Source organism: Cydia splendana, chromosome Z (assembly GCF_910591565.1).
Source record: "Cydia splendana chromosome Z, ilCydSple1.2, whole genome shotgun sequence".
Classification (NCBI taxonomy): Eukaryota; Metazoa; Arthropoda; class Insecta; order Lepidoptera; family Tortricidae; genus Cydia; species Cydia splendana.
Window position 1 is genome coordinate 35,969,101 of NC_085987.1, and position 21,707 is coordinate 35,990,807.

The 21,707-nt window shown below is 36.0% G+C and overlaps 2 protein-coding genes across 5 annotated transcripts; one reads left to right on the top strand and one right to left on the bottom strand.

Moving 5' to 3' along the window:
- Positions 1–754: 754 nt before the first annotated feature.
- LOC134803968 (beta-parvin) lies at positions 755–17,153 on the bottom strand. 3 transcript variants are annotated; one of them, XM_063776813.1, is made up of 8 exons: positions 17,081–17,153; positions 16,787–16,930; positions 16,048–16,137; positions 6,546–6,817; positions 5,602–5,792; positions 3,152–3,266; positions 1,759–2,002; positions 755–1,006 (listed from the first exon to the last, which is right to left on the bottom strand). In XM_063776813.1, the coding sequence occupies exons 2-8, from the start codon at positions 16,902–16,904 to the stop codon at positions 930–932; spliced, it is 1,107 nt and encodes a 368-aa protein (XP_063632883.1). In that variant the 5' UTR covers positions 16,905–16,930; positions 17,081–17,153; the 3' UTR covers positions 755–929. The 3 variants fall into 3 exon arrangements, with proteins under 3 accessions (XP_063632883.1, XP_063632881.1, XP_063632882.1); XM_063776811.1 differs by having other exon boundaries at positions 17,020–17,144; XM_063776812.1 differs by having other exon boundaries at positions 16,787–16,918; positions 17,007–17,132.
- A 256-nt stretch (positions 17,154–17,409) lies between these two features.
- On the top strand, positions 17,410–19,255 carry LOC134805274 (LITAF domain-containing protein). 2 transcript variants are annotated; one of them, XM_063778591.1, is made up of 4 exons: positions 17,410–17,504; positions 17,740–17,888; positions 18,643–18,796; positions 18,982–19,255. In XM_063778591.1, the coding sequence occupies exons 2-4, from the start codon at positions 17,741–17,743 to the stop codon at positions 19,085–19,087; spliced, it is 408 nt and encodes a 135-aa protein (XP_063634661.1). In that variant the 5' UTR covers positions 17,410–17,504; position 17,740; the 3' UTR covers positions 19,088–19,255. The 2 variants fall into 2 exon arrangements, with proteins under 2 accessions (XP_063634661.1, XP_063634660.1); XM_063778590.1 differs by lacking the exon at positions 17,410–17,504 and having other exon boundaries at positions 17,631–17,888.
- The last annotated feature ends 2,452 nt before the right edge of the window (positions 19,256–21,707 follow it).

Sequence of the window (21,707 nt, forward strand, 5' to 3'; positions counted from 1 at the left end):
TTTATTAGACGTATGTCCCCTCCATGAGCACAATACGAGTAGAAAGTGAAGGAAAGTCCACTCGGGCTAGCACATGATTGGCGCGACATTATCTCACACGCGAGATCGACTACCCGTCCCTCTTTAATAAATACAGTTAGGAAAAGTCGGGTAGTCTATCTTGCGGGTGAGATACTGTCGCGTCAATGTCCATTTGACGACTCGAATTTTAAAAACAAAACTAGATAGGACTGGTAGGAGACTTATTGATATTTCGAATTGTGAATTTTTTGATAAAAAAAAATTAACGGTTTTACAATCGAAATTCAATTTCATTTTCCGTTATTTGGTGGAATAGAAGAGGAAATTAACTATTTACTTACATGCAAAACGCATTGCTTCAAATGATTGCAGTATGTATAGGTATCTACTCGTAACAAAGATATTGCCACCGACGGAACGGACACGGTATCTGCATTTAGTATGGCAGACTTCTTTGGACATATGACATTTTTTTTTTCTAATATCAAGCAGCAAATAGGATAGGGTGGTATTCCATCTGTCCAATATTTTGGTCTATTGTCATTGCGTCTCACTCTCTCATTAAGCAAAATTTAAGACAAAATACACTTTGGACAGGTAGAATACCACCCATAGCCCATAGACCGGTTTAGTTGCGATGATGATTCTTAAATCAAACTCGACAGGTGGCGCTGTTATAGTTGTGTCTGTTAAAATAAAACTTATGTCTAGTGAGTTTAAAGTTTATTTATAATATAACTATTAAGGCACAACATTTACATTTTAGTAAATAAAAATCCTATAAAATATATTATTGATTACCTCTCTTCATTCAACTCATTTCATTTTTAATACTTATTACTCTTATTAGTATTTTAAGTTTCCACTATAAAACTATCGAAATTAAGTAAACAGAACGATGTAGAATCTCAAGCCATATTTTTGTATTTGGTAAATAAGTTATAAAGCACTCGCAGCGTAGATTTCAGATCCAAGTTCACGATATCTGCAATAATAAGAAAGGTAAATAAATAATTTTATACGACTACATTTCGCTGGCTCAATAATACAAAGTTCTATGTTACATTGTCAAGATACTTGAAATTAGACTTAATATCACTATGACAATGAACAAATTTCAGATCGATAAAAGTGAAACCCCAATATTACAATATTGGGCCAGCGATTTACCTTTAGTTCTATTACAGTTTAGTTTATTTAGTTCTGTATACAAACACAAGTCAATCTTGACGGATAATAAAAGAAATCGCAAATCGGATTTGTGATATACCTACTTAATACCCTAAGGGCCACTTGCACCACCGGGGTTAACCGGTTAAATCTGAAGTTACCACGGTTACCAGTACTGCCGTGCTAACAACATATATGCAGTAATCGCATTTCAAAAGTCATGCAATTGTTTATCTTGTTCTCTTTAAATAAGTTCTTTATTTAAACGATGATTTTCGTGCAAGTACTGCACATACAATAAGCAGAGCCTCTACCATCAGTTTTAACATTGACATAACGCTCACGTCTACGTAATTTACTTTCTGTACATCTCGCTTGCACTATTGCTCGCATATGCGAGTACGAGCGAGATGCATAGAAAGTAAGTTACGTAAACGTGAGCGTTATGTCAATGTCAAAACTGGTGGTAGCCGTACAGGGCAGAGTACAAGTTAACGGTTTAACCGGTTAACCCCGGGTTAGTGGAATGGTGCAAGGGGCGCTAATGAAGGCAACGTGTAATCTTACCTTCAGGTCTGGCCTTTGGCTTGGCTAGGCCAACATCTTGCATTAGTTCAAATGCAAAGGCAACATTATGCACTTTTTGATCAAAGTCCTGAGGAGTCAGATGGAAGTCGTAGAGAGGCACGAAGAATCCTTCGAGGAGACCCATCAACAAGCACAAAAACACCCCGTCGTGGAATTGGGTGTCCAAGTCCATCACTTCGAGATTCACCTTACTTAGATGCTTGTTTACAAAGGTAACCAAGGACTGAAAATTAAAAATATGAGGCTAGTTAAAAAAAGCCACAGCCTAGGCCGTAAGAGATAGAGAGGTCCGGTTTTTTCAAAATGTAGCCTAACTTTTCGATATCGCTTTTCTTTATCGATAAATTGTCGATTTAGTGCGAAAAGACACCGAAAAAATGCGTCATTTTTCTAAATTTATGAGATTTTCGAAAAGAGTTTTTGACTTTTTCAAAATATTTTTTCAACATATTGTAGCCCTTGTTAAGACGAATCTTTTGACCTGGACTATTCATGTAGCCCTAAAACTCACCGAGACCAGGGCGATGTTACACTCTGGCTGAAATTGGAGGGCTATACTGATGCGATCGAAAAAACATTTTCAATGTTAAAAGCAAGTATAAGGGCTAGTTGCACCAACCACATTTGACAGACTGATCAACGTCAGCCGGCGCGCCCCAGCGATTTACTATGAAACTTTCCATATATAAAAGTTTAGCGAACTCTTTAACGAGACGAACAGTTTGGTGCAACCGACCCTAAGTTATACAACAGTTAACATAAGCTTCAATAGTAGCGTATGAGACAACATGCCAAGTGTCTACCATCCTCGATTCATTTTACAAATTGTCTCGACAGCTTACGTTCAAAGGTATCTGCAAGTTTAATTGTTCAATATATAAAGAGACATGTGTATCTCTTTTTGTTAAGTTGAGTTATACTGTTGACGAATAGTCTGCTAAGCTACCTTTGATGCTTACTGTACATACAGTTAATAAAAATAATGTATCTTCCTTAACAAAAAAACATTGCAAAGCCATCATTTTATGGTCTTCCTCAGCAGTTCCACTGTAACAAATGGTGCTTTCACAAAGTAGGAGCTTAAGTTGGTTTATAAGAACCAGCATTTGTTCAGCAAAGCACATACTTATATGCATTTTTGTACCTACATTTTATTTTTTTCCTTGTTGTAACATTGGCAGTTTAAGGCGAATTATTCGTTTTAGGCGGCAGTTCATTTCATATATTTTTGTTACATATTTTTGCAAATTTAAAAATTTGCAATGTTATTAAAATTTTTAGTTTTCCTATTATGCTTTTTCGATGGTAAATCGTAAACTAAAAAATAATGCGATAGGCTCAAAAATAAGTTCGAAAAGAAACACTAACATACCTTTTTGACAACTTGAAGTTTGTCTGGAGCATGATCAAACAAAGCATCAAACGCATCCCTTTCACCTTTCATACCAAGGTCGTCGTAGGTAGTTGTGATATCCTCGATATAAGTTCTGAAAATAATGGTTACATAATTATGTTTTGACCAGGAGTGTTGACCATACACTTAAAACCGGCAACTTAATAATACTTAAAATTCATTACACATACATTACTTAAAATTCGCTTTAGGCATTTAATTTATTTAGTTTATACTTAATTTTAATAATAGTTTATAAGTTTTGTTAATAAATGTTATGATTTATTACATAATTAATAAACTACATGCAAAATATGAGAAATGAGTATGCAGTTGCTTAGAGAAGTAAATGGACTATTCATAAATATCTTTAGGCATTACTTTATGGTCGCCAAATATATAAAGGAATATTAAAAATCGCCGGCAAAGTAGCACGTTATTCCTAAATCCACATACAAATAAAAATGAACCGTTCACAGCCACACAATACTTAGGGTGCAGCACAGTCGACTTTTTATTAAATTGAGGCAACCAGAGGTTAAATCATGGTTAAATTAATCAAAACTTATAGCACCATCTACTTCCGCTGTCGAATTTGCTGCTACAATATTGTACTATCTGGATGTTACCTTGTCTGCACTTTTGGCATAAAAGCTTCAGTTTTAATATTTTCATGTTTATGTGATTTGGTAATGGCACAGAATAAATAATAGTACCAAAGACATATGTAACTCCGTATAAGATGAATAAAGTCTAAGAAAAAAACGTGCTTCGGAAATCAAGAAAAAGTCATTCTCGGATAGATGGCGCCACCGTTTTATATTTAACAATTTTAACACATAGGTATCAGTGAATGAACAGGGGTCAAAATGATATAAAAATCGTTTATCCATATATATACATTTTTTCGATAGTTTTATACGTTTTCATTTTGAGTTTTAGTCGTGTGTCGATAGATGGCAGTAAATTTACTGTGACTACAAAATTTACTATGACAGGACCCCTCTATACTATCTATTCTCTTTGATAGTACCTACTAAGTACAGAAGACTCACTCTCTAACAAAACGCATCTGTTACGATCAGCACAGATATGGCCGCTAGGTGGCGACAGCGCCACGCGCGGCTTACGTATGGCAAACCCCAAAATTGAGGCCGAACGGATGTACTTTTAGCTACCTGTAGCAAAGCGACGAAATCGCGGAGTAAGACACGCCTGGTAATGGTAATAACTATTCGCCGTTCATAGGCAAAAGGTATCACTATTTTCTTTGCATTGTAACATACTAGTTATTTTATTAATTTATTGCGCCCAGCTACATACAATATGTGTTGTTTAATTTAAGTATATTGATATATCGTCGTTGCGCTTTCCAAAGCTGATATGTGCTCGATTTTTGATTGACAAATAGTCACCTAACAACAAAATACATAATGTATTAATTCATTTGATTAAAATCTCGCACATATCAGATTTGGTAAGGGCAACGACGATATGGGGTTATTTATAAACGCCCTACAAGACTCAATAGGGAATATTAGGCAAAGCTCTGCGTAGCTGGCACCTTTGTGGCACATACAGTAAACAAACCACATTGACACATCACACGTCACGTCAATCACATGGCCTACCGCGAAACAATAAAATCGAAATTTCGTTATCTAATCTCTCTATCGCTTTTGTATATTCAAACGATAAAGAGGCAGATAACTAAATTTCGATTTTCGCGTTTACCGGTAGGCCCTTGTTAACAAACCGCCTTGATGCAGCAATGTCATATTTTATTGTCTGTCAAAACTTGTAAAAAAACAGGTTAAGGCACAGTATGTATAATAAGTTAGTCTATGAATTTACTGAGTCGGTAGTGCTGCACTCGGCGGCAGAACATTGCAGTAATATCCCCTAATAGATACCTATTAATATTGACACATTTCTAAAGACGGGCCTACGGGCAATAAGAATAAGGCCTGCCGCGAACCACGTTCGACGTGTTGCCTCCCTGTCACACTTACGTACGAATTTACAAGTGCGACAGAGAGGCAACACGTCGAACATGGTTCGCGGTAGGCCCTCTGAACTAGCACCATACTTAGTGCCCGAAAGGCCCGTCTTTAGATATAGTTGGTCAAGCAGATCTTGTCAGTAGAAAAAGGCGGCAAATTTGAAAAATGTAGGCGCGAAGGGATATCGTCTCATAGAAAATTTGAATTTCGCGCCTTTTTCTACTGACAAGATTTGCTTGACCATCTACATATGTCAATGCCTATTAATCGTTTGCCTATTAATGTATTTGTAATACAACATACATTGAGGCTTGTAAAGTTTTTTTTATATATTATGAATAAGAGGGTTACACATTTTGTGCTAACTTCGCAATTGTTCACTTATATAATATTTCGCAATATGTGGCAACATTAACATGTACCAACCTGTGGGAAAGTTGATTTGGCGCATCCTTTTTAACAACGACGACGTTGACACTGACGTTCTCGGGGAGGCGCACCGGGGCTCGGAAATGGCGCGCGAGAGCCACCAACAAGTGCAGAATGGAAACAATGTTCTTTGAGTGAACTGAATCCACACTCCATTTCTGAGCTGGTTTAGGTGATCCATAGAGAGCCTACAAAAATAATTTATTATGATTTGCAACACTTTTAGGGGTTCCTTTAAATAAAACCTTACGGATGTAGGCTAGGAGCGTTTTTAACCGTTAATATTTATTTTAAACCCACCTAAGACATTACACTATACAGGGCGAGCAATACGACTCATAAACAATAATACTGATAGGAATTGGATATGTAACAATTCCAGTACAGTTAATATTTTGATTATTCAGACAGACATGAAAAAAAAACCGGCCAAGTGCGAGTCGGACTTGCGCACGAAGTTACGCATTAAACAGCAAAAAAATCACGTTTGTTGTATGGGAGCCCCACTTGAATATTTATTTTATTCTGTTTTTAGTATTTGTTGTTATAGCGGAAACAGAAATACATCATCTGTGAAAATTTCAACTGTCTAGATATCACGGTTCGTGAGATACAGCCTGGTGACAGACAGACGGACGGACAGTGGAGTCTTAGTAATAGGGTACCGTTTTACTCTTTGGGTACGGAACCCTAAAAAATAACACTGATGGTGAATGATTGAATGTAATTTACTTGTCCAATATTCCTTGTCCAAGGCATAACAAATTCAAGCTCCATGTCATATTAAATTTATTCTTATAGCCCATCAATTACTGCAATATAACGCCTTCGCGTTTTTTAGAGGTATAAAAAGGTTTTATTATTATTTATCTTAACAAGTAATTATGATTTTTTAGTTGCCATTTATCCATAGTAGGTGGTAGCTTAATTGGATTACATACCTTGTTAACTTCTTTGAGCACAACTGCCAACTTTTGCCTTTGGCCTTCCTCTGATTGTGTAACCTCAGGCACATCAAGTTTCTTCTCGGCAAGTTTTTCTAGAAGCTTCTGAAGTACTTGTCCATCATAAAGATCCTCGCTGATGTCTTTAACGATGATTCTTTGCATGGCAAGCTCATCATTAATCCATTCAATCAGAACTTGAATCAGCTCTTTGACTCTAGGATCCTCTAGTGAACGAGGTTCAATAATGGCTCTTTCTTCATTGTCAACTAAAATTTGCAATTAATATGTTTGAAACTTGTTAAATTTATGAAATGAAATAAAGGGACAATGACAAATACATAGGGACCTCATTGCAGGGATGCTCCTTTACAAATGTCTTTGTTTCTAATATCTCTTCCACATTAAGAGCCAACAGGAGTGGTCATTCCTCCATACAAACGTAGTCCTCGTTTTCCTCCGTGGTTTTTGAAGCTAGAGCAATGATTTTTTCAACACAGATTAATATTGTCAATATCTGTGTCGGACCGTTTTGCTTTTTTTGATATTTTTGTTTTTTAAGGCGCTAGAGCCCTTCAAAAACGGCCAAAATGGCCTAATAGACTATGCCGCAATGAGAGGCGTGGTATTCAAAACTGATATCAATTAGCCAAAAAAGCAAAACGGTCCGACACAGATAATTTCATAATCATTTAGATTTCCAAATTTGGTTACGATTGGTTAAGTTTTGGGGGAGGAAAAAGAGGACTACGAAACCTCGATTTTTGTCATTTTTACGCAGGATTTTTCGCCTCAGCTGCAGTTGTCCCTATCGCACTAATTTTAGGGGCGGAGTCAAGTTTCTAAATACGTACACAGCCAGAAAAGTGATGGGCAATAGTCGACATTTAATGTCGATAATCTAGTGATGTAAGAAGTTATCGATAAACCGTCTTGTGTGAAAATATCTAGATCCTAAGATACAAGGGGTTTTGGGTTGAGAGTAGGGAACACATTTTTGTAGTTATGATATACAATCTATTATGAACTTTTTGATTCTAATATTTCAAATTAGAAATCAAAATCTAAAATATTTTATTGCATGGTTAAAATGGGTTAACAAAATTTTTAGGTACCTACAGGCACGCTTCGTAATTGTCGAGCAATTTAGGGTCCTAGCTGAATTGGTTGTTCCATACTTATTCGTGCTCTATGGAATGTCCAATTTAGCTAGAACCCTAAATGGCTCAACAATCACGGAGCGTGACAGTACTAATGATTCATGTTCTGTATATCCTGCCCTACAATGGCGTTAATATTTGGTTGTCATGTCTATACTTCGTTTTTAAGCATTATTGAAAAAAAAAATAGTAAATACTAATATTAACCACTAAGTACATAACTATTACAAAAAAAGCTAAATAATTATACGATTGCATGCTTAAAAAAGACACGTCACCTTCACTCTGATAATGCTAAACAAACGAAGAATAAGAACTAACAGCGATAAGACCGCCTGTTGCTACCTTTATCTACATTGTAAATCGGTTTTAGGGTTCCGTACCCAAAGGGTAAAACACGGGACCCTATTACTAAGATTCCGCTGTCCGTCCGTCCGTCTGTCACCAGGCTGTATCTCACGAACCGTGATAGCTAGACAGTTGAAATTTTCACAGATGATTTATTTCTGTTACCGCTATAACAACAAATACTAAAAACAGGATAAAATAAAAAATTTTGTGGGGCCTCCCATACAACAAACGTGATTTTTGACCGAAGTTAAGCAACGTCGGGCGGGGTCAGTACTTGGATGGGTGACCGTTTTTATAAATAATGGTACGGAACCCTTCGTGTGCGAGTCCGACTTGCACTTCGCCGGTTTTTTTTAAATTTTTTTTTATGTTTGTGGTGTAATAAAGAATATTTTAGAGTCAGACCAAGAAAAGTCTACAGCAATTTTGATAGCACACGCAGTGCAAGTGTTATTTATATGTCATAATTTCATAGAAGCGACGTTTGAAATAATACTTGCACTGCGTGTTCTATCAAAATCGCTATAGATTTTTCTTGGCCTAACTCTACTTTAAATTACAAAGTAAGGCCTAAATTATAAAATAAGGCCCATCAATGTTTTTTTTTTGTGTTTATTAAACTTGATATTTTGTCTATAGTATTAGCGGACATGGCCTCAAAATTTAAACCCGCTTAAGAATCGGGCCTTATTTCGTGCATTATATACAATACTAGCCATTTTTGTGTAGTCATTATTTATACTATAGAAGCATTGTTTGAGTAGCCAATTATTTAAACAGTATTTTTTTAAAGGGCAACGGTGGCAATATTTTAAGGTCTGGATAACAGGGTTCAGCCTGCGCGCCCCCTACAAGGCCGACCAAAAAATATTATTGTCAAGCTGAGGCAGCGCGCGCTCAAAGATAATATTTTATCCGGATTACGCAGATCTCGTGGTGTTACAACGGCGGACATTGGCTTCAGCGGAGAATCGCAAAAGATTTTCGTTCACGACCATCTGACTCCTGCCAATAAGAAGTTATTTAAAGACTGTAAAGATTACTGTTCTTCAAAGAATTATAAATATGTCTGGGTCAAGAATTGTAATATATACGTCCGTAAGGCTGACCAGGCTCCATTTCTTCACATTCGTTCAGCCTCGGACTTTCGCAAAATTGTTTAACTTACTGTTACTGACGTCAATTTTATTCTCATTTCAAAATTTTGCATGTCTTGTTTTAAGAAATAATTGTTACTTATTACAATTAAGGGTAAACGTAACACTCACACTACTACACATACACATAGTACACCTTTACACAAAGTCACACAATACACTTATAAATGTTAATCTGAAGTCGCCCTTTCATGACGTCACGAGAGTACTTCGCTTTACCATGTCGCTAACATCACTGGTTATCAACCAATTTAAATATAATTTGTATACTTCGTATCAGTACTTTCCAAGTGCGCCATTACCACGTCTCCTCTAAAGAATTTAAAGGTATTTTATCAGAATACACGCGGGTTACGTACCAAAACGCTTCAGTTTTATCGAAATGTGTTATGTCATAATTACGACGTAATTATTATTACAGAGAGTTGGCTATGTGACGGCGTTCTAGACGCGGAACTGTGTGATCAGCGATACGATGTTTTTAGATTGGACAGGGACAGAGTGTTGAGCGGTAAAGCCGACGGTGGCGGCGTAATGATTTTGGTGCTTCGATCCCTGGGGGCCCGTGCGCGTCCAGAGTGGTTGCGCACTGGCACGGAATGTTTATGGGTTACTATTCCAGCTATTTCGTTGCGCTCTCACATTAATGACTCCTCGTTACAGTATTGCCGAAATCTACACCTGTGTTCAATCTACGCGCCACCGGGCCCCTCACTGGCAAATAATATTACGAACATAAACTCTATGCTCGAAAAGGTGTTCTCTGAAGCACCCAACGCGTATTTATTTGTAGCAGGAGATTTTAATTTGCCTCATATTAAATGGAGTAGCGAAGCACTGCCAGTGTTTGAAAGACGAGGAGCTGTAGGAGTCCAAAATGCCGCATCCTTACTGGTCGAAAGCTTTCTTTTTGCAAACTTAGAACAACATAATTTCACACTAAACTGTAGTAATAATACTTTAGATCTAGTCTTTGCCAATTTCTCATCTGAGGTTTTAATTTCTGATTTTCCTCTAGTCACCGCAGATAAATACCATCCTCCTCTTGAAATAACTATAAGTGACATCTTTTGCGGCCCTTTAAAAGACACTCCGGTACCAAAATTTAAATTTCGCAAAGGTAATTATACTCACATAAATAATAGCCTTAATGACATTGATTGGCACTCTTACCTTTCCTCAGACTCAATGGATCATGGGCTGTCTAAGTTTTATAATGTGCTTAACGAGGTAATTGCTAAGCACGTACCACTTGATTCCCGCTCTAATAAACGTAAGTATCCCATTTGGTACAGCACCTGCTTAATTAAGGTTATTAAAGAAAAGAATAACATGCACTCTAAATGGAAAAAATATAGAAATCCTCTTGATTATGATAGTTTTTCAATATTACGCAAACGTCAAAAACAGCTGCAAGAAATGTGCTGGAAACGTTATCTCCTCTCGGTCCAAGATGGGATAAAAAGTAATCCAAAGCAGCTCTGGTCTTTTGTAAAAGCTCGCCGGGGCGGTTCCGCATACCCTAAGTCATTTGAATACCAAGGTCAAACTTTAGATGATAATGCTGAGATTTGTGAAGGTTTTAATAATTTTTTTCACTCCGTATTTAGCTTGCCTCTCACAGTTTACCCTGAGATGCATCTTGCGCCACCCTATTGTAACAGCGAGCAGATTGTCTCGGCAGTAAATATTACACCCGTAGAAATAGAAAATTTACTATCTAAATTAAATCCCAATGGCGGCGCTGGCAGCGATGGGATCCCCCCCTTTTTTATTAAACACTGTGCATCGAGCCTGAGTCATCCACTTGCTATATTATTTAAAAAGTCTCTATCTGAGGGTTTATTTCCGGAAAAATGGAAAGAGGCCTTAATTGTCCCAATTCACAAGAAAGGACCCAAATCTAAAATAATAAATTATCGCCCTATATCAATTTTAAATCAGTTCGCTAAAACGTTTGAGAAAATTATATTAAATAATATTTACGATGTAATTAACAAAGGTATTCCCCCTCAGCAACATGGATTTCTCAGAAATCGTTCTACAATTTCGAATCTAATAGATTTTACGAACTTCGTGGTTAAAAATATGGATAAAAGAAAGCAGGTTGACGTGATCTACACAGATTTCGAAAAAGCATTTGACAGAGTGGATCACGTCATCCTGCTTCGCAAGCTACACTGGTTGGGTCTCCGTGGTGATGTCTTTAGATGGGTTACGTCATACGTGTCGAACAGGCGGCAAGCGGTAGTCCTCGGTGGATGCAGGTCAAACTTTGTGAATGTCCCTTCTGGTGTCCCCCAGGGGTCGCACCTCGGTCCGTTGCTTTACAACGCATATCTCTTTGATATTTACTCAGTATTTAGATTTTCAAAGTTTCTTATGTATGCTGACGACAAAAAAATCTTCACGGATGTCAGTAGTTTCAGCGACTGTCAACAGCTACAGAGTGATCTGGACCGTTTATCTCAGTATTACATTAACAACCGTATAACTGTAAACATAACAAAATGCGCCCAAATCTCCTTTACCCGTAGTCCTTGTCCAATTAAGTTTCAGTATAGTATCGGAGGTGAAGCTGTAGAACGAGTATACTCAGTGAGGGATCTTGGGGTGACCCTTGATTCAAAATTAACATACGTTCAACATATCGACGATATTGTGAACCGTGCTTATAAAAATCTGGGTTTCGTGTTTCGCGTCTGTGGTGAATTCGAGGATGTCGGATGCATTAAAATAGTATACTATGCTTATGTCCGAAGCGTCCTTGAATACGCTAGCTGCGTTTGGTCTCCCCAGTATATTATTCATAAGGAAAAAATAGAGAAAATCCAGCGCTCCTTCTTGCGCCACCTGGGCTTCCGTATCAGACAATGGGATACCGACTACGAGTCCAGGTGTATTCGTCACCGCTTACTTAGTCTCCAGGATAGAAGGGTTTTACTAGATATTACTGTATTGTACGACATACTCTCGGGGCGAATTGACAATTCTCCTTTGCTGTCGGAGATCAAATTCTCAGTGCCATCAATTAGAACTAGGAATTCTGAGCGTTGTCTGTTTAGTCTACCCAAAGTTCATACCAACTATGCTCAAAATTCGCCCATCAATCGTATTCTAAAACTATATAATAAACAATTTAGTAGTATCGACTTGTTCGACTGCACAAAAACAACTTTAAAGAATCGTGTTCGGTCACTGCTACTGAAATCCAAAATTAGCGACAATTGACAAAATATAACTAGATAGATAAGTAAATTATAATGCATACATTCATCGTAGTCGTCTCACACCATACACTCTATCACAGACAAATACACACACACACAAACACTAACACATGCACGTAAACACACACACACGTTACGCAAGCCCATGCACCTACTTTGTGAAATGTATTTTTCCTCCCTTCTCTTTTCTTAACATTTTTGTATAGTTTCCACTTAGTTATTGCATATTAACTGTATTATTGTGGACATCTGTTATTGGCTTTGTATTTTGCTCACTGTGCCATGTATTTTTACTTTTTGTATTGCTGTTGATGCCCCAAATAAATAAAATAAAATAAAAAAAATAAAAAATAATAAGATACAGATCTTAATAAGGATATCAATGTAAGTGAATGTTACCATGACTACCAAACAAACAAATGTGATAGAATTTGCCAGCTGGCATTGTAACATTCAGACAGTTACCTATGTACCTAATCTGAAATATGAATAAATTAGTAATATTTTAAACAGGAAAGTAAACCGAATTTTGGCCTTTTGCTGGACACAATCACAATAGTAATTTGTTTTACAAGAGGGCAAAGTTTATCGCCACCGGTTGATGCATTTGCAGCACCAATGGTAGAAAATGCAAGCTCATCATCAACTGCATAATCGACGTTTGATATGACTATTGAATCCGAGCTTTTTGATCATGAATCATGATATAACAAAATTTTAGAAGGTCGCAGAATAGTGGATTTAAAATATTTTTTTTCTGTGATCTCAAATATCAGGCACGATCATACAAATTGTACATTTGCTGATCTTGCCTTTGTCATTGAAAGACGTAAGGGTTTACACAGAGAATATATATTTAAGTGTAATATGTGCAAAAAAAAGGAAACGATACACTCTGAAGACCCAAAAAGAAAATGTTAGTAAATACTGCTCCTCCCCATGGTTACTTGGTTCCTTATTCAACCTACCTGAAATTAAACGAGTAGGTTAGTAAATTATATCATTTTACATTATAAAGTTAAATGTTTAGGTATCTCAATCACTTACTCACTGGTGGACATGGACGCAAAATTTTTGCCCATCTACTTATACTATCTTATAAAAAATGAAATTTTGAAAGTTAGCACGCTTAAAGTTCGTTTTTTTTGCATTAAGGTAACAGATTTTGACATGTCTTATTAAAAATTACCATTGAAAAATAAGTCATAGCAAATATGTTAGAATTATAAATCATATTAATCATATTAATGAGCAAGAGCACCCTAAACCGGCGAGCGTGTATGAGGAATGTTATGAATGTGAAGGAAGCGAAAGTGGTATGTCAGGATCGTAGCAAGTGGAAATCCGTGGTCTCTGCCTACCCCTCCGGGAAATAGGCGTGATTGTATGTATGTATGTATGTATGTATTAATCATATACTTTTTTATATTCTTTTGCTTTCATAAGTAATATAAACTAATTTTTGAAAGCGTTTTTCAATAATTATTAATAAAAAGACACGTCATGATTGTTTACCTTCTTTCTAATGCTAAAAAATAACGAACTATAATAACCGGGCCTTATTTGGTACAGAACCTTGATTTGATAGGTACATCGGATATTCTGGGCCCCTGAGTTTGTTACGTAAAGGACAAAATGGTGACATGTGGTTAGAGCTGATACTGTTAAACTAGTGGTTCTGTGCGCTAAGTATAAAAAATAAGCTTCAGCGAACTCATTAAGCCTAGAAAAAACCCTACACCCTACTGCCACTTAAGTCAGTCTTGAGTCTTTGAATCAATTTCCGTAGTAGTACTACTACTACTAAGGTACTAGGAGGTAATAAGGCCTATAGTAGGTATAATAAGGCCTACCTGAAAAATATTGTTCTTACAACAGTGTAACCGTGTTAGTTATTTGAGTAACATATATTTAAAGTGATACAATTAAAAGCTAACAGCAAACCAGTACATAAATGATATCTTATGTACTTCTTATGAATTACACTCTTATAAAGGTTTCGGCTAATTACGCTTAATTACTTGAATAAAGGTAGATGAATTGCGTGCGGTCCAATAGGTAACCACAACTCACGGAGTCCAAAACAATAAGCTGATCAGCAAAGTCAAGTAAACAAAGCCAAGTCACAGTAGTAGAAAGATTATCGAGTTCCGTAAACGTAAGCCGGGTCAAAAAATTCAATCGCAACACAGTAAGTAATAAGTGAACGCCTCGTGGCAGTAACGCACGAAAAATAACATTGCAAATTGTCGGCAATGAGGCGCGCGCGGGTGCAAGCGCACGCATCTGTGTGCGTGCATTACACACACAAATACAGTCTCTCACGCCCCGTCAGAGCGACGGGTATATTCAGCTTGAAATCTCAAAATTGACTTTTAGCTCAGCTCCCGTTTCGTCTTAAAGTAAGGTCCTTTTTCCTTCAGCACAGTTTCAAAAAAGTTGTATCCAGAATTAGATATACTGGTGTATTGTTGAAGGCGGGACAGATGGCAATGATCCATTTCTTATGCCCGGCAGGGACAAACGGGAATACACCAATATACTGACAGTTGTTTTAAAATATGTATAATACCTACATCGCTTATTTTCATATGTATGGTCATGAAGTTAACCACAGTTTGTCAGAAATTTGTAGGGTTCTTGGATTATTCTAAGGTATTATAATGTATTAAGGGGCTACCCGAGGTTTTCATTGATTTTTGTCAAGTTTTGGATCGTATCTCCTTTTTTTGCACTACAGTTAGAATTATAAGACAAATGGTTGTCGGTTTTTTAATCTTTTATCTCCGGTTTTGTCCACCAGATTTTGAAAGAAATGAATACTTATTTTTTTATGAATTTATTAAACATTGTCTAAAAAAAACCGGCCAAGTGCGAGTCGGACTCGCGTTTCTAGGGTTCCGTACATAAGTCCGACTTCACGCTTGACTGCACATTTCTAATAGGTTTTCCTGTCATCTATAGGTAAAGGACTATTTTGTGTATTTTATTTAAAATTTTAGACCCAGTAGTTTCGGAGATAAAGGGGGGGAATGGTCATTTTTTGACTATTTTCTTAAATAACTTCGAATCTATGTATTTTAAAATTATAAAAAAATCATGTCCATCTTTGGGTCACGAATTTACATATGTGTACCAAATTTCAACTTAATTGGTCCAGTAGTTTCCGAGAAAATGGGCTGTCACAGAGGACGACAGACAGACAGACGCACGAGTGATCCTATAAGGGTTCCGTTTTTTCCTTTTGACGTACGGAACCCTAAAAACACTTTTTTCGTATCTAGTTTGCAGTGAAGGATCTTACATGTACTGAATCTACATATATTTGGGTTTGTCTTTGACGTCTAGAAAAACGTGTCCAGGTTTAAATTTTAATCTAACTAACACAAAAGTTATGGCCAGAAAACCAGTTTTTTAGCCTGAAATTGTTCAACTTTGATGCCAAATATCTCGAAGACAATGAACTTTGAAGTAAATATGGGATACTATATTGCTCAAAGCCATTGCTGTTAATATAATAAGCCACAAAAAACATTAGAAAACTAAGGGATTCAGATCGAAGGTCATTGGCGTGGGGTAGCCCCTTAATTATATTACTCACGCAAGCTGTACTCCTCTGGTGGAATTTCTGGTGCAGTTGGGCTTCCCGGTGAGTCAATAGCGTATTTACCCTCTGCTTGAACTTCTTGTACTGTACAAAAAAAAACCCTTTATGTATAGGACTATTTCATATGGATCTCAAAATAAAACCACATGACTTTAGTTGTGCAGCCAAAGATCCCTATGGAATAGACTAATGCACTTAACATAAAACCATTATAATTATGTATTTACTTCCATGACATAGAGCCATTAAATACTATATGCATACTCATCATCATCAAGTTTCAAATTCAGAACTCAAGACTTTATTAATGCTATTGATTTACACACCAAGTTTACTAAAGCACTAATATCAATTTTATTGTTGGCTGACTGTATTCAGGGTATACCTAGTTGCATTCTTCCCTATGGAAATCAAAGAATAATTTAGGAGGCTACATAGCACAAAGGGTTACACAACATTGTTATTCATATTTTGTTTAGATGATTGGTCAAACATTTGTATACAAATTATTAAAATGGTTTGTTATTTGGGGTTTGTGGATTGTACAAAAAACCTACACTTTTCCCTCATGAATTACAAGTAATAAGTCATGTTTATTTGGTGAATCTGCTAATGCAACCACCCAAGTATTTACGATGAAGTCATTTTGGTAGTACCAACTAGTAGTCCTTGCTAGTACATCCTACGCAAACACGCAAATGGTATACTAAAAGTGTAAATAGTATTATCATACCTTCCTTAATCCCCTTCTTGCGTCCTATAGTTCCAATTTTGTCCCAGAATGATTCTGCCTTGTCTTCCTTTTTAGGCAAAACAGGAGTACGAGGTGATTTTGGGCGTGGAGAAGACATCTCGTTAACACAAACTCGGCACTCAACTATAACAAGGACAAATCCGACACTATGAGTCATCAGTTCAACCTTCAACTATATTGTTAATCCTTCTGGGATGACAACATTTACTTACAAGGAAAACAGGTAGCTGGTTACATCAAATATCAAAATTAGACTTCCTTTACTCCACCTACCTATTCTAGCCTACTTTTCTGAAGTTTCCAATAACTATAACAAACTTTGACACTTTTGACAGCCGCTGAACTAACGATATGTCAAAATAAAATACTCATCCAACATAATAATATTGAAACTGTATAACTTCTCTTCTACAAATTTTATTATGGTAGCATTGACAAAGGGTAGAGAATTGTATCATATCGTATTAATGACCAACATGACAGCGACATTTTATGAACGAATGTTGGTAGGTTTGGAATTTTTCATGTCTGTTTAATATACGACGTTCGCCCATGCTTGCCATGCCATAGCATAGCTAAAAAATTAAAATTTGTTTGTACCCTGTTTTCACCTGCGCAAACTTTGTAATCAATCAATCTCAGCATCCTTTGTTTTGATTAACATTAAATATAATTGAAATTGAAAAAGGAATTATTAGTGAATGTATAATTTACTTTAAAACAATTATTCAGCTCTAACGCTCAAGTAAATATATCTTTGAAGCACGTTCCTTAGCATCTGCTTTATGTTTAATGGTTCGGTAGGAATCATACCTAAAAATAGCTTTCAAGTTTGTATTGCATCATCGTATCTGTGATATTGATTACAGCGCACACTGTTGGTTTTAAAAGTATTGTGTTCACTTGTCAGTTATAATTGTAATTGTTGGTAGCATGGAGAAAAGTGGTAATCCTCCCCCATACGGATGGGGCAATGGTTATCACGTGCAAGTGCAACCACCGCCGGCGGCGCCGCCGAGCTACTCGCAGGCGGTCGGGGGAGTCGGACCCTCCAGCCCCTACACTCCTCATTATCCTCCCAGTAAGTAAACATTTTGTCAAACTGTAACCTTTCAAAAATAAATTTTCACATCCTGAGTATTTTCATAACAGTGGCCTTGTAACGAATCTACTATTACCAAAGCAAGGACATTCAACAGCATACATTTGAATATGTGTAAAACATTATCTCTTTGATAAAACATTGTTGTTGTTAATGATTGTGTCTAGTAGGAAGGTATGTTTGAAATTTTTAAAAATTATAAATCACAGTAAATCCACAACATAAATTGCTGAATAAAGAAGCTTAATAAGGTGGAAACAATTAACAATCTGACTCCACATACCAGAGCCTATTATTAAGTTGTGTGTATAAAATATTATATTGTACTTAAATTGAAGTTAACACTATTTTTGTCCTTGACACAATTTTATGGTGGTAGAAATAGCCTGTGTTAATTTTACTAATTAGTCATTAATTGTTTCAACTTTAGTTTAAGAATGCGATGAAGTCATGCTTGATAACATGCACTACGGGACGGGCTGACTAACGCTTCTACAGAATCTGTTTTTCCAAGAAAATCTTTTAGAAAACTCATATCCGTAGCAGTTAACATTTTGATTGCAATTTATTTGAATTTGTGTGGAATCTATGATCCGGTTCCATAGAATAGGTTGACTGATCTCTTATAGATATGGTTTTGTATCTTCTTCATACCATCACATTTTTATCGGGAAGGATCAAATTAGATTTTGTTTCTGAAAGATTCCAATTTGGTATATTTGTTTTTTTTCAGCTTCCGGACCTCAAATTGTAACTACAGTTGTACCAGTTGGACCACAGCCTACCCACATGATCTGCCCAAGCTGCCATGCTGAAATAGACACTGCCACTAAAACGAAACCAGGCCTGCTTGCATACATATCTGGTGCTATCATATTTTTGCTGGGGTAAGTAAGTCATGTCAAGAAATATATTTAAAAAAAATAACTACCCAAGATCAAAATACACGGAAGAAAAGGGAAGCAGTTGATACTCTAACCGCTTCAATTTATGAAATGAGTTTATTATACTGGTTAATCCTTTACTAATGCGAAACAAAGGAAAAAATACATGTTGTGATTATTTTATTCAGATGTTTCTGCGGTTGCTGCCTCATCCCTTGCTGCATAGATAGTTGCATGGTAATACACCACAAATGCCCCAACTGTGGGGCCGACCTTGGATGTTATCAACGATAAGGATCTACTCAGTGTTATTAGACATGTAAATAATATATAGTAGTAGGTAAAATCATTTTCATACGAAACGAAATTAACAATGATCTGAATCCAAAAATCTCAGCATTTAATTTTGCCAGAGATGTATTTTTAAGGATGGTTTTTTAACATGTTTAAAGCTTATACTACTTTTAAAATGTACACCAGTTAACTTAGGGCTTATTGGCCTACAAAAATCGATGTTTCTAATATGCAGACTATTAATATTATATGAATTTGTGCTGCTAATTTCATACAAAATGCCAAATAACCCTCCCTTTTATTAATGTAATATGTGAGAATCTCGGATTATTTAGCAGCTAAGTTTAGGGCACAGACTACACTGACACTGCATTATTAAGCGTTTACAAAGAGCATGAAGTCACCAGGTCACCACAAATAGGTGCAATTTTACTTATAAAATGCACATTTTTTGGGATTACTACGATTTGAGCAGTAGTTTTAGCAGCAGTACAAACTTGTATTTTACACCATTTTATACTATATTAATAGCCCATTTATATAACCCCAAAGCTAAATTGTTATTGGGATTTTTTGAGTAAGTACTGGTCGTAATTGTGGACACAACTAAAATAAGCGGTTGTGGTTTGTCTTATGTGCTCCGTCTAGTAGTTGAGGTGATATGTGGTTTAGGGTCAAAGTAAATTTCACTCATGCCCAGTACCGTCTTTACCATAAGGGCACATGGGGCCCATGCCCAGGGCCCCCATCCTCGGGGGGCCCCGAAGGATAGACAGTAACAGAATATTTGATTACCCAAAGTAAATAGAAGATCATAGTAGAAAATTTTTAGTTTAATTCGCTTTCTTTACTTTCCAAAAGGGCCCCAAATTCTTATATGCCCAAGGGCCCTAGCATAGTTTTAAGACGGCCCTGCACATGGCTCTTGGTACTGCAAAACTTATGAGAGGAAGCAGCTACCATCAACTTATGAATGTCGTTTTTGAAGAGAATATACACACTTCAACAATGTTTCTACAATGTGTCTCATTCCTGAATAAAATGTGTCAAAATGTTATATGTAAGTTTGTATGTTGTCATCTAAATGGCCATCGAAAATTTCCAACAATTTTTCGTAATAATATAACATTTAAACTTTACTGTCTTCCGTGTTTCAATTTCAACAATATACATAGAGTAACTTAATCTTAACCATAAAACTAACCTTTTTTTATCTTTTTAAAGTTATATTTATTAATGGTTGTATCACAAGTAAGTAATAATAATTTAATTACTATTATTTTTTGTGAGCCACGAATTTAGTAATTCCGGTTATGTGTTCATTTCAGTCATTACTAATTTAAGCTGCCTATAGATATCACAAGTTCTGTATTTAGTATCAATCTGTAATTAAGGTAAATTATAAGTAAGTTCTAGGCATAACATATTTTCATGCTTGTATATGTATACTATACCGGGTGTGGCCTGTAATATGAGCAAAAAATTAAACTGTAGGCTGTACTCCTCATACTGATCAACATTTGTTCAGCGACTTTTAAAAATAACTTGTGGTTTGATTTTTAATACACTTTAAAGTTTATTCTAAGACGCAATGTATTGCGAATTTTGTTATGTTTAAGGCGTGACAAGCAACGTCAATCACAATGATATGGCGTGGCGATGGCGTCCATTGAAGATAATATTTATTTTGTATGAAAACTAGGGAGTCTAAATACTTCATAAATTTTAAAAGTCGTTGAACAAATGTGTCACCGTTTGAGGAGTACAATCTATGTTTTAATTATTTGCTCGTGTTACAGGCCACAGTATAAGTATCTAATTTAAATGTTATATATCTTATTGATGAGTACATTAAGTACTAATCTTAATACATAAACACAGTAAGATAGATATTGTATGTACCTAATTATTCCTATACATAGAATCCTTGCTTTAGTGTTTAATCTGTATTAAATTATTAATGTATTAATTAACTAATACAAGTTAAATTACGAAAGCTATCGATTCGAAATCCGTGTTTAAAGTTGAACTGGAAAAATGAGCTTTACAAAGTGTTCATCACCCTTCTACTGAAAATTTTAGACTGGTCGATTGACTAATTTTTATTAAGGCGCGGGCCTCTTAGAAATGTAATTTTGTAATTGGTTTTGTTTCGAGTTACTATAAATATTAAAAATTAATGTAAAAACGTCTAAAAAAATATTAAAATGTTCATGATGTTAATTAATCAACGAATAATATCGTTAGTATTGTTAGACTTGTGTTTTATAACTTAAATCTTGCTCTTTGTCGCTAGCAGACGCTCGTCCTGTCAATAGCAAAATAACCTTCAAATCGATGTTTAAACCGTGATTAATTGTTCAGTATTACCACAAAGCGTTAGCGCTATGTTATACGATCTGACAATATTACACAAGTAGTAGGCTCTTTTTAATTTTGCTTTTTCTTCACTCTAAGTGAGCGTGGAGGCCTAAATCCTTAGGCTTTGGCTACAGACAGCCTCTTAATTATATTTTTATCAATTAGGTTTAGGTAGCAAAGAAGATGAAAAAATATATATCTTGGTCAGCAAACTAGTGTTTCCAAAGAGGGACAAAATCACGAAAGGTTCATCACTATC